This window comes from Haplochromis burtoni, unplaced genomic scaffold, assembly GCF_018398535.1.
Source record: "Haplochromis burtoni strain Fernald_Lab_line unplaced genomic scaffold, NCSU_Asbu1 Contig_126, whole genome shotgun sequence".
Lineage (NCBI taxonomy): Eukaryota > Metazoa > Chordata > Actinopteri > Cichliformes > Cichlidae > Haplochromis > Haplochromis burtoni.
The window spans coordinates 227,452-239,951 of NW_024582487.1; the positions used below are offsets into that span (position 1 = coordinate 227,452).

Consider the following 12,500-nt stretch of genomic DNA (forward strand, 5'->3'; position numbering starts at 1 on the left):
TTATTATTATTATTATTATTATTATTATTATATTATTATTATTATTATTATTATTACTACCACTGCTATTTTCTGTTATTTTCTTCTCAATATAACTGCACACTCTCTATATGCTCATGTAAAGCTGAGGAGCACGAGCCAAAGAATTTCATTATGGATAAATGTGGCTACACTGTTTATCTGTACATGACAATAAAACTTGAAACTTGTACAAGAATCTGCAAATGTGTCTTATTCATTAATGTGAAAGAGGTTGCCTCACATAGTGGCAAATAACATTGCTTTTAAAGTTTCTTTCATAATATTCTGAAATAATAATAATGTCATGTTGCGTTTACATTTTTCCTTCTAAAACACTGTTTTTAACTGAGTTTAATTACACTTAAAATAATCACACACTCTGGTGCTTTTCCAGCTGTCTGATGGTATGTCGATATATATACAACATGTTTGGGAATGCGAGATGGCACGACAAGGTTTTCCATTTTCATGTGCATGTTGTTCTGTTCACTCACCTTGTGGACAGAAATCCAGCGTCCTCGTGGTTGTAGTCGCCGGGGAAACCGTGTGTTGAAATGAGGGTCAGGCTGTTGAACCTCAGGTGAGGGCTGTGAGAGAACAAACAGCAGCGAAAAGCATGAGTGCTGTTCCACATAACGCTGTGAACACACAGTGAGAGGAGGACGCTGGGAAGGACTTCAGAGCTTTTGGAAACGCAATCACTGAAACATAAAACTTATGTTACTACTTTAAGTGTGTGAAACTGGAAATTCTAGATAACACTTTGTACATTTTTATACTGTTTGTGTTTTTTTAAACTGTTTATTTCAATCATTGGGACTTTATTTACCCCCATCTGATGGTATTTAATCACTAGCTTTTTAATGCCTCACTTAGATATTAGAACATTAAAGAGGTATAAAAGCAAAACCGTGATTTCTGCTGTCATACATACATATATATATACATACATACATACATATATATATATATATACATGCATATATACATACAATATTTATAATATTAATATATATATATATCATATCATAATACATCATACATACATACATACATACATATACATACATACATATATACATATATACATACTATACATACATATAATATACTAATATATATATACACATATACATATATATACACATACTACATACATAAAAATATATATACACATATATATATATATACATATATATATATCATATATAATATATATACATATATCATATTATAATATATAATATATACATATAATAATATATATACATATTAATAAAAAAAAAAAAAAACACCCAGCACGCCCCTGCGGGCGGTTTATCCTTCAAGCTCGGGTCCTCTACCAGAGGCCTGGGAGCTTGAGGGTCCTGCGCAGTATCTTAGCTGTTCCCAGGACTGCGCTCTTCTGGACAGAGATCTCCGATGTTATTCCCGGGATCTGCTGGAGCCACTCGCCTAGCTTGGGAGTCACCGCACCTAGTGCTCCGATTACCACGGGGACCACCGTTACCTTCACCCTCCACATCCTCTCGAGCTCTTCTCTGAGCCCTTGGTATTTCTCCAGCTTCTCGTGTTCCTTCTTCCTGATATTGCTGTCATTGGGAACCGCTACATCGATCACTACGGCCGTCTTCTTCTGTTTGTCTACCACCACTATGTCCGGTTGGTTAGCCACCACCATTTTGTCCGTCTGTATCTGGAAGTCCCACAGGATCTTAGCTCGGTCATTCTCCACCACCCTTGGGGGCATCTCCCATTTTGACCTCGGGACTTCCAGGTTATACTCGGCACAGATGTTCCTGTACACTATGCCGGCCACTTGGTTGTGGCGTTCCATGTATGCCTTGCCTGCTAGCATCTTGCACCCTGCTGTTATGTGCTGGATTGTCTCTGGGGCATCTTTACACAGCCTGCACCTGGGGTCTTGCCTGGTGTGATAGACCCCAGCCTCTATGGATCTTGTACTCAGAGCTTGTTCTTGTGCTGCCATGATTAGTGCCTCTGTGCTGTCTTTCAGTCCAGCTTTGTCCAGCCACTGGTAGGATTTCTGGATATCAGCCACCTCCTCTATCTGCCGGTGGTACATACCGTGCAGGGGCCTGTCCTTCCATGATGGTTCCTCGTCTCCCTCCTCTTTCTTGGGTTTCTGCTGCCTGAGGTATTCACTGAGCACTCAGGTCAGTTGGGGCCATCTTCCCAATGTATTCTTGGATGTTCGTTGTCTCATCCTGGACTGTGGTGCTGACACTCACCAGTCCCCGGCCCCCTTCCTTCCGCTTAGCGTACAGCCTCAGGGTGCTGGACTTGGGGTGAAACCCTCCATGCATGGTAAGGAGCTTTCTTGTCTTTATGTCAGTGGCTTCTATCTCCTCCTTTGGCCAGCCTATTACCCCAGCAGGGTACCTGATCACGGGCAGGGCGTACGTATTGATGGCCCGGATCTTGTTCTTACCATTCAGCTGACTCCTCAGGACTTGCCTGACCCTCTGCAGGTACTTGGTGGTTGCAGCTTTTCTAGCGGCCTCTTCATGGTTCCCATTCGCCTGCGGGATCCCCAGGTACTTGTAACTGTCCTCTATGTCTGCAATGTTGCCTTCTGGTAGTTCAATCCCCTCAGTTCTGACTACCTTCCCTCTCTTTGTTACCATCCGACTACACTTCTCCAGTCCGAACGACATTCCAATGTCATTGCTGTATAGCCTGGTAGTGTGGATCAGTGAATCGATGTCTCGTTCACTCTTGGCATACAGCTTGATGTCATCCATGTACAGGAGGTGGCTGACAACTGCTCCGTTCCGTAGTCGGTATCCACAAGTCATAATAATAATAATAATAATAATAACAACAATAAAAAGGAGAGAAAAAAGTATTAAATATTAGAGAATTCAGTTGGTATTTACATTTAAGACAAGTTGGTATTTACAAGTTTGTGCAAGAGTATCTGCAGGTTGTACAAAGTTGTGCAGTGAGCATTTAAGTAGCATTTGTTGAAGTGACAGTGTGCAGAGTCCTGTTACTGTAATGAGTGTGTAGTGTTGTGTATGGAATGTCAGCAGTTCAAAAGTCTGATGGCTTGTGGGTAAAAACTGTCCCTGTGTCTGGTAGTGTGGGTCTGGATGCACCTGAACCGCCTGCCGGATGGCAGGAGTGTGAAAGGTCTGTGTCTGGGGTGGCTGGGATCAGAGAGGATCCGCTGTGTCTTCCTCATGCAGCACTGTCTGTAGAGATTTGGCATGGCTGGCAGTTCAGTCCTGATGATGCGCTGTGCTGATCTCACCACCCTCTGCAGAGCTTTGTGGTCCAGACCATTACAGCTGCCACACCAAGTGGTGATGCAGCCAGTCAGAATACTTTCAGTGGTGATTTTCAACCGTGATTTCCACAAACATTAAGAACATTTGTACACATTTCTTTTTAAATTGAGCTGAATTCTGTGCCAGAGACCGGCCAACAAATGATGACAGACACTGACATTGTCAGTGCATATTAGAAATACAGATTTCTAACTGAAAGTGCATCATCATCATTGTGGAGGCTTGTATTAGAAAATTAGCATTAATATAATTCTATTAGTTTAAGTTTCTTCTTCTCATCTTCATGCAGTCATGCCTACAGCAGCAGAGACTTGTCCCAGATCCCAGTGCGTTCCTTCATCAGAGTGGTGACGGGGAAGTTGGTGGGCATCAGAAGGAAGTCCAAATACGTCCTCTTGTCCAGTGGGGAGAAGGTGCCCTACGACCACCTCATCCTCTGTACTGGCCTGCAGTATCGGGTGAGATGATTGGTTCTTTTAATGTGAGTTGTAAAAAGTCTTTCCTCTGACAGCAGAGCTGTTGCTGCAGTGTGAACTGGGTGAAAAATATTTCCGACTTATGTGTGCTGTTTGGTTAGAGAAAATAGCAGAAAACATCTCATTACAATGCAGTCACATCCACCTGCACCGCCCCCACTACACACACACTAATAACCATGAATCAGAATGATCAACTTTTTTTATAAATTCAACAAAAATTGAAGCATGAGCTTTAGAGAAGTGTTTTTAATCATAAAACAGTTGTATTTCACTGCATTAGATAGCAGAGGTGTCCCTAATAAAGTGCTCAATGAGTGTTTTCAGTAGGTTTTTTTTTTTTTGCTTAAGCATCAACAGGATTCACAGACTACACTCGAGCCATACCTGAGTTACAAAAAACAACAACATAATATGACATCCTTGTGTCGCCGATGTTCCTTTGGCATTATAATTTAGTTCTAACTTTAAGAGGAGAAAAAAAGCTATTTATAGCTCTTTAAAGCTGACACAGAGGACACAGCTGCAGCACTTAGACAGGTGAAATAACAACAAAATGTTTGTTTCTGACCTGAGGCTAAGAAATGGGCAGGAAAAAGACAGGAATTAAAATCATAGACAACACACAAGAAAAAGCCAACTGTCAAAGTAAAACAGGAAACATACAAAAGACAGAATAAACAGGGACTGTGTCTATATGTCAGGTTGGGTATCAGACACCACCTCTCTGGGGACATCTCAGGCCCTCCAAGGTTTGGAGGCCTATCTCCACCCACCACCACTTCCCCTGCCAGTGGCGGACTCCCTCAGGTGTCGGTGCGTTGGTGGTTCTTTGTGTCTGGGGGTGGGCGTCCGGGTACACACCGGCTCACTCCTTGGCGGCCGCTTATCGGGGCCTGGAGCCTGGGGCTCGCTCGGGCCACTTCGGAGGTGGGGTGCCCCCGGCCTCTCGGCCTGGGGCTCGGTCACTCAGGCACAGCTGGCTGCCGGCGGAGCTCACGGGCGCGTCACTGCAACTCCCCCTGGCTTCTGCTCCGCGGCTGCTGAGTGAGCCCTCATCTGGGACTCTCCTCAGCTCTTACTGGGACAGTGGCGCGGCTGCCCCTCTGTTGGTCTTCCTTGGTCTCTTGTGTTCTGGGGGCCTCTGGATGTCTGGAGTTTTGATCTCCTCCATACCTGCTTCATACCCTGGAGGACGGGGCTGTGGCTCCCCACACTCCCTAGCAGATCGTTACATGGAGAAACCTTTGGAATGCAAGCATGCTGATCCACACAGGTATGCACACAGGTGTACACACGGGTATTCACAGACGCGGACTACAGCTTTCTTGGCTGCTGCCTCAAAGCACATTGTGCGCTGTCTATCTTGCGTGCTGCACAATATCGTTTATTATTTAGTATCTACTGATATCTACTGCTAGCTAGTTTATTGTGATGGTGCCGTTTTTTTTATTATGTTGCTCTTTGTTGTTTGCTTTCTCTTCTGTTTTTTTTTCTCCATACAGGTGACCCAGGTGTTTTGTTTTTTTTGTTTGTTTGTTTTTTTCTTTCTTCCCCCCCTTCTCACCGTCTCTTCTCCCCTTTGGTTTTCTTTCTCTCCCTCTCTTTCTTTCATTCTTTCTCCCTGTCCTATCCCCCAGTCATGTCTGTCCCGTTTGTAGCAACTGAAAATAAAATAAATTCATAATTATAATAAAGGTCAATCAAATGGACCAATATGGCAAGGCCATGATGATCCACTTGGTAAAATAAATCCGCTTGGCATCTTTCTTGGCCTTAAGACAACAATTCTGATGGCTAAAGATCCAAACGGGACACAAAAAAACAAAAAACAAAAAAAACCAAAAAAACAGAATAAACAGGGAAAGTTTAACCGAGAAGGCACATACATGAGAGAGGAGAGAGAACAGACTGGGGAGATTAATACAACAATGGAATGAAAAACAGGGACCAGAACTCAATAATTTCATTTGAAGCTCACAAAAAATAAAAAACATTGTCAGCATGAGAATAAAATCAAAACAGTGATCCAAATCAATAAATATAAAAGAACCAAAGCTCACGAACATCCCCACACCCTCGGACCACGACAGCAGGTCTGTCACACTGTCTTGTTATATGATTGTTGTCCATGCTGAAGGACACTTTGTACATAATGGTGACGCACAGCATTCCTTTCATGATGTCTCCTTTTAACTGTTTGCTATTGCATGACTGAAATGTAAGAAGTTAAAGAAATGAATTTAATTTGTTTTGTCTGTGTGTGTGTGTGTGTGTGTGTGTGTGTGTAGGTACCGTGTCCCACTGGTGTAGATGTGAGCCAGCCTGTCACAAACAGCCAGCTGCACTCCACTCACAGCAGATACACTGGGCCCGTGCCCTCCAACCTCTTCACCCTCAACGACCTCCACGACTGCATGGCTGCTCGCCGCTGGCTCTGTGCCAACTTTTTGGAGCTGGAGGGTAAATGGAAAGCCTCGCCTACACACACACACACACACACACACACAGAACACCTAAAATTAATCTGTAGTAGTATGTCATTACTCAGCCAGTCGCTGCTGAAGTGCCCCGGTATAATTAGCAGCTAATTAGCTGCAGAGAAATCTTTCATCTCCGTGAATCAGGTCGGCCTCTTCCATCCATTTTCCATTATCATATCACTTTCTGAGAGCCGGGCTTTTCAGAGCAGGGAAAATGCACAGTGTCATTAAGCAAAATTAATCTGCTCTCTGAAGGAATTGTGCAGTGATCTAGAGTGAGGCTTTTATACATACTAATTAGCTGATTCCAGTCATAAAGGAAAACCATTAATACATGCAAATTGCAGAGACAGACCTTTGCAGATACCATGTTTATTTCCATATTTTAATAATAACAACAGAAGGAAAACAAAGAGTGTATGTAAATCTCAGCCTTCGAGTGTAGGGAAGTTTCTCTGATTTGCCACAAATCCAACAAAATAGAAAAAACAAAAACATTACAGTTGATCTTCAAACATTTTATTACCCTGCTCCAGCAATGTTCATGCAAGTATCATTTTTAATATAACATGCTCTGTTCATTTCCACCAACACAGAGATTATTAGCACTTCACAAAGATGTCAGCAGGGACAGTTGTTTATATAACTAATGTGTCCTGCATGGACATGACAATTAATATTTACGAAATGAGCATGTGCAGCTGTAAGCTATTAAATATAATGTTTCCTCTGTTTCCAAGTAACAAAACAACATATGGTGATATTTATGAATTCATGAAGCCATATGAACATGTGCAATGACAGAAATCCTAAAGCTGACATGCTAACTGAACGTATTAGTGTGTTCACAAAATTAGGAAAAACACATCCAATGAGAAGGAAAGACTGCATTTAACGGGATCTATTTTTTGTGTATACTAATCGATGTTTTAGGAATGAGGGTCTGTTTACAGTGTGTTTTGTGTTGTTTTGGTTTTTTCTCAGAAGCAGGGAAAGTTTTAATTTTTTTTAAATGTTTATGGTCACCGAGAGTTGAAAATTTTTGACCTTCTGGGAAAACCCAGCTGTCCAATCACAGTTTAGGAGGGGCAAGACAAAAACTATACTGTCCAACCATTGACTGCTAAGCAACAATGGAGGAGACGTTAGTACTGCCTGTAGCAAAATTAAATCCCCAAACTACCAGAGTAATTATACGGAAGATCATGATTAAAGTGGCATTTTGTTTCCCTGTGGGTGTAACAGTTAAGCAGCAGTCAGGTGGAGTGGAGTTCATGCAACACTTTACTTTTGTGGATATCGTGTATCATAGCAACCAAAGGAGCTCAGCTAATAAAACACTCCCAACCACTCCTAGCTGCATTTTGTTTGTGTATTTGTGTGAGATGGTCAGAGTATGTGGTAGTTTTCCAAAACAAACTACTGTGTTGTGTAAGCTCTTTACCGTCAATAGCAATGATATTTGTAGCATGTGATCATGGCTTATATAAATCTAACTCATCTTACCGCAGCTCTCATTCAGTACCATGGACAGAGGCCATGAACAGCAGCCCGTGAAAGCCTTCAACTCCTGTGCTGATAAAACTAGACAAGAAAGGCATTTCTGAACTTGCCTCAGATTATACTAAAAGCAGATTAAATGTAGCAACTTCAATTCAGTTTTAATTCTATTGGAATATAATAATATGAATATATATAAATATATAAATATAATCACAAAAACAGTCACCTTGAGGCAGTTTATATTGTTAGATAAAGATTCAAAAGTAATACAAAGATAACCCCAGCAATCTGATTCTTTATTTAACAGGAAGCCAATGAAGAGAAACCAATATAGAGAAGAGAAATATGCATTCTAGTCCCTGTCAGTACTCTTGCTGCAGCATTTTGGATTAACTGAAGGCTTTTCAGGGAGTTTTTAGGACATCCTGATAATAATGAATTACAGTAGTCCGAGCTAGAAGTAATTAATGTATGAACTAGTCTTTCAGTGTGACTCTGAGACAGGCTATTTATAATTTTAGAGATATTATACAAATGGAAGAAAGCAGGCCTACATATGTGTTTAATATGTGCATTGAAGGACATATCCTGGTCAAAATGACTCCAAGATTCCTCACAGTGTTACTGGAGGCCAAGGTAATGCCATCTAGATTAAGTGTCTGGTAAGACACTAAGTTTTTATAGGGCCAAGTACAATAACCTCAGTTTTATCTGAATTTTAAATCAGAAAATGTATAGCAGTGATTCCAAAACTTTTTTTGCTAGACCCCCTTTGTTTTACAAGAAAAATGTCGTCCCCCCCCCCCTAAATTACAGGTGTAATAAAATAAACTACTAACTCTTTTGCGCTACGTCCACACCTGCACGGGTATTTTTGAAAACGCAGCTGTTCCGTCCACACGTAAACGGCGTTTCGAATCACCGAAAACCGAGATTTTTTGTGTTTACGTGTGGATGAGGAATACAGAGTTCGTCACGCAATGTTAAAGGTATGTGCCTTTTTTCACGTCACGCTGTGCGCCACGTTATTGTTTACCTGAGATGAATTGCAGAATGGCAGATAGAGACACAATACTGTTAATCTGACTATCTGCAGGTTTTACACACTTAACACACGCAGTTACTGTCTCTCCATTTAGAAAGGCAGAGGCTCACAGTGTGATTATTTTACTTGTAGTTGTTTTTCCCTGTGTAATAATTTTCAACATTGCTATCAATACATTTTTCAAAAAATGCCTCTCTGTGCAAAATGGGTTTAAAAACATAAACAACTGTGGGATACTGTTTGTCCGTGATTTGAACCGGGGGAACAAATCGTGGCAGGATCAGCCTGATATTATTTGTAACTGTAACTTCACTGTATAAAGAGCTAACATCTCCAAAATGTCAGGAGTAGTTAGTCATTACAAGAAGTGTTTGTGAACTAAAAATCAAGAATGTGGGATACTATTTGTCCGTGATTTGGAGGGCCCGGCGCGTGCTCCCGATGCAGGGGAGACCTACCTCTGCACTTGCGCAGGTGACACCAAAGGGCAGATATGCTTCACCATATTTTCTAGTCTTTGGCTTAGAATGAAGTTGGTTTGAAAAAATAGTCAGCGATGCTTCATCTCCTGCTTTGCATTTGTGTGGGAGCCCTGACAAAAACCCATCAATGATGCTAGCAGTGTTCACACCGCGCCGCGCATGCTATAATCGTTCTAATAGGATATTATGGTCAATAGTATCGAACGCTGCGAAGGTCTAGCAGGACAAGCAAAGATATGAGTCCACTGTCAGAGGCCATAAGAAGATTGTAACGTTGACTAAAGCTGTTTCTGTACTGTGATGAGCTCTGATCTTCTGCAGAGGAATGGCTTATTTAAAGAGTTTCAGTCAGGTTTCAGGTAGAGCTTTACAACTACTCTTTCAAGAGTAGACTGGCCTATAATTAGCTAAGACCGCTGGGTCAATGTGACCTTACTTTGGTTTAATAACAGAGAGAGATGATGGGAAAAAAAGCTACCTTAGATAACACACAGTAGCATTAGCTGTTTTTCTTCACAGTCCAGGTGCAGTTGAATAGCCTTTGGAAGGTTCCTGACTGAGTGAAATGACCCAGAGGTGTGGCAGCCACAATAAGAGCTGTTTGAATTCTGTTATTACTAAGGAAATGTGCTTCTGTGCTTCCTTTATTACCTCCTGCAGCTGAACCATCTTTCATGACAGGAAAGGAGATAATAACATCCCATAATTCATACTGACGCATCATTCCACCGTTCACTGAAACCATCAACAAAACTGACAAGTCACACAGATCATGTAAATGTTAATTAACATTGTGTTTCTTATTTCACGCCATAACCTGCTGATAAGCTTTGATTTTTCAGCAAAAGGCTGGTAAAGCCAGAGCTGAACGCAAAACATCACGCTTCTGTAATAAAATCTGATTTTATCGAGATGTAAGTCAAGATTATGACCAATATTTATTGATCAAAGTGCTTTTATGGTTTGCTGTAGTTCAGGTTTTTTGTATTTCCAGCCTTTTTTCACACATCAGGGCTGTTACTTGTTACTTTTGCTCCCTTTTTAAAAAAAATTTAACCTCTGTAATTAAATTATATTTTCACCGGTGACCTGCATGAAACAGGAACAAAAACTGTAAGAGTATTCAACTGAACATGATTTGGAAGGCATCGGTTAACTCGATGCCTTCTAAGATTGTATTTCCATATCACATAATTCACTGGTCAGGTCCACTCTCTGAGAGGTCTTAGCTTAGTTTGAGTCCATCCACACAGTCACAGGCTCACTGGACAGCAGGCAGTTGTTTTGATCTGTTATTCATTTGTTACATTTGCAAAAACATATTTGCAAATTAAAGATAATCATATAAATGCCCCCCCAAAAAATCTTTTGTAAGCACATGTTCTCTCTTTTCAAAACAATTGTATTGTTATTTTAATGAAAGGATTTTTCACTGTTAGCTTAGTTTTAGTATAACTAGGAATACTCTGTTTACGTGAGTTGCCATGAATTCACGCACATATAAAATTTCAGTTTGTGCTCTCTTTGTCTGTCGGACCTTTGGAATGAAGGTCCTGCGGTCGAGGTGCTGTCCATTACAAACAGCAAAGCACGAGGAGCTGAAGTACAAGGAAAACTCATTCAGATGCTCTCATTTGTCCTTGTGTATCTGTGGTTCAGAGTTCAGCAAGCCGAGGGCCTCTTGTAGAACAATGTGTAGCTTTTCCCTTCGTTTCCAAGGCCGTTTGTAAAACCTGAGCAGACTGAGCTATTGTCTGTAGACTGGAAAACATTGGTTTGAAAAAGAGAGATTATTTGTATTGTATCTTTGGACAATAACATCTGTTGTGCTCACAATCAGAAAAACATACAAGAGCTCCTAAATGGAGAAAAATGCATGTAAATTCATTTTTTGTTTTCAGAAAGCTGTTACTGCAGTTTTTTGTTTGGATCTGAGTCCTCTCATGCATCACGTTTCATGTCTCTCATTAATGAAGGGACAGCGGCTGATTTTTCACCGATTTCAGAGTGGAAGGTAACAACTGTGCTCCACTATAAGCCCTCAATAAATGTTGCAGTAATATAAAACTTTGTAGGTAACGTTTTGCTGAGTGTGAATACAGCAGCTAGTGTGTGTTTTATGGATAGTTTCTTGCCTTTTAACAGTGAGGTCTGTCATGTCGTGAAGAGCAGCTTTTTATCGTTTAAAGCATCGCTGAGACAGTTTAAGGACATAGAAAAAGTTTTCCATATTTTTATAACCTCTCTGCTGTTTATCCCTGTTTGTTTTTAAAGCCTGCCGTAGATCTGCTCCACAATATGTTAACATCATATTCTCCCTCCAAGTCCAACCTCTTGCATAGAAATAGAAGTTGATCGGGCTTCTTCTGTTACTGTTATTGCCGTCTAAGTGAAGTCCACTTCATGCCCAAGTCCACTGTCAACATTTCAACAATGATTTTTGTTTTATTCTTTTATTTTTCTCTAATTCTGTGTTTGTTTATTTTGTTATTTTTATATTATCAGTTCATTATATTTCTCTTTTATGTGATTTTCATGATTTGGTCATCATCAGGTTTTGTGTTTCTCTTGCAGTCATTTGCACTGCCTTCTCTGTTGGTCCTTTTTGCACTTTGGATTGACTCGCACAGTTTTCAATAAAAATACTGACCAATATTTTGGTGCTTTTACTGCATCATGTGAGTATTTGTGAAGTTGGTTATTTCCTCCTGTGTGCTACATGTGATAAAAACATCCCGACCTGACTGTCCTGAAGCCGTCCAAAGTTCACGTAGGAAAACGGCCAAGTACTCATATTTATGCAGGTGTATCATGCGGCTTAGTAACTTTAACCAGTAACTTTTAACCATTAACCACCTCACATAAACAATGAATGTTTATGTATGTTTTTTAAGAGGAATTCTCTTTTCTGCCAAACTTGACATAGGAGTTTGTGAGTGAACTCTCACTATGAAACCTTTCCTTCTTTGCGTCTTCTCAGATAACGCCATCGTCTACGGAAACAACATCGACATCTACACCACCGTAGAGACTCTGCTGAGCCTCGGCATTCGTGGATCTCGTATCCATCTTGTCCTCTTGCCTCCTGTGCCAGGCGTCTCCAGCTTCTTGGACTCATCTGTAGAAAAAGCCGCGGCGATGGCCATGGAGAACGCCATGGTCCAGATCCACCGTAA

At 41.0% G+C, this 12,500-nt stretch overlaps 1 protein-coding gene across 1 annotated transcript in view; it reads left to right on the forward strand.

Moving 5' to 3' along the window:
- The window catches only part of cfap61 (cilia and flagella associated protein 61), a gene marked incomplete in the record, with an annotated part of 50,380 nt that overhangs the window by 29,368 nt on the left and 8,512 nt on the right, over positions 1 to 12,500 (forward strand). The window contains 3 exon segments of the mRNA XM_014336013.2: positions 3,625 to 3,793; positions 6,103 to 6,274; positions 12,305 to 12,500. The exon segment at positions 12,305 to 12,500 is cut by the window's right edge and continues 97 nt beyond it. Coding sequence (XP_014191499.1) covers positions 3,625 to 3,793; positions 6,103 to 6,274; positions 12,305 to 12,500 — 537 coding nt within the window.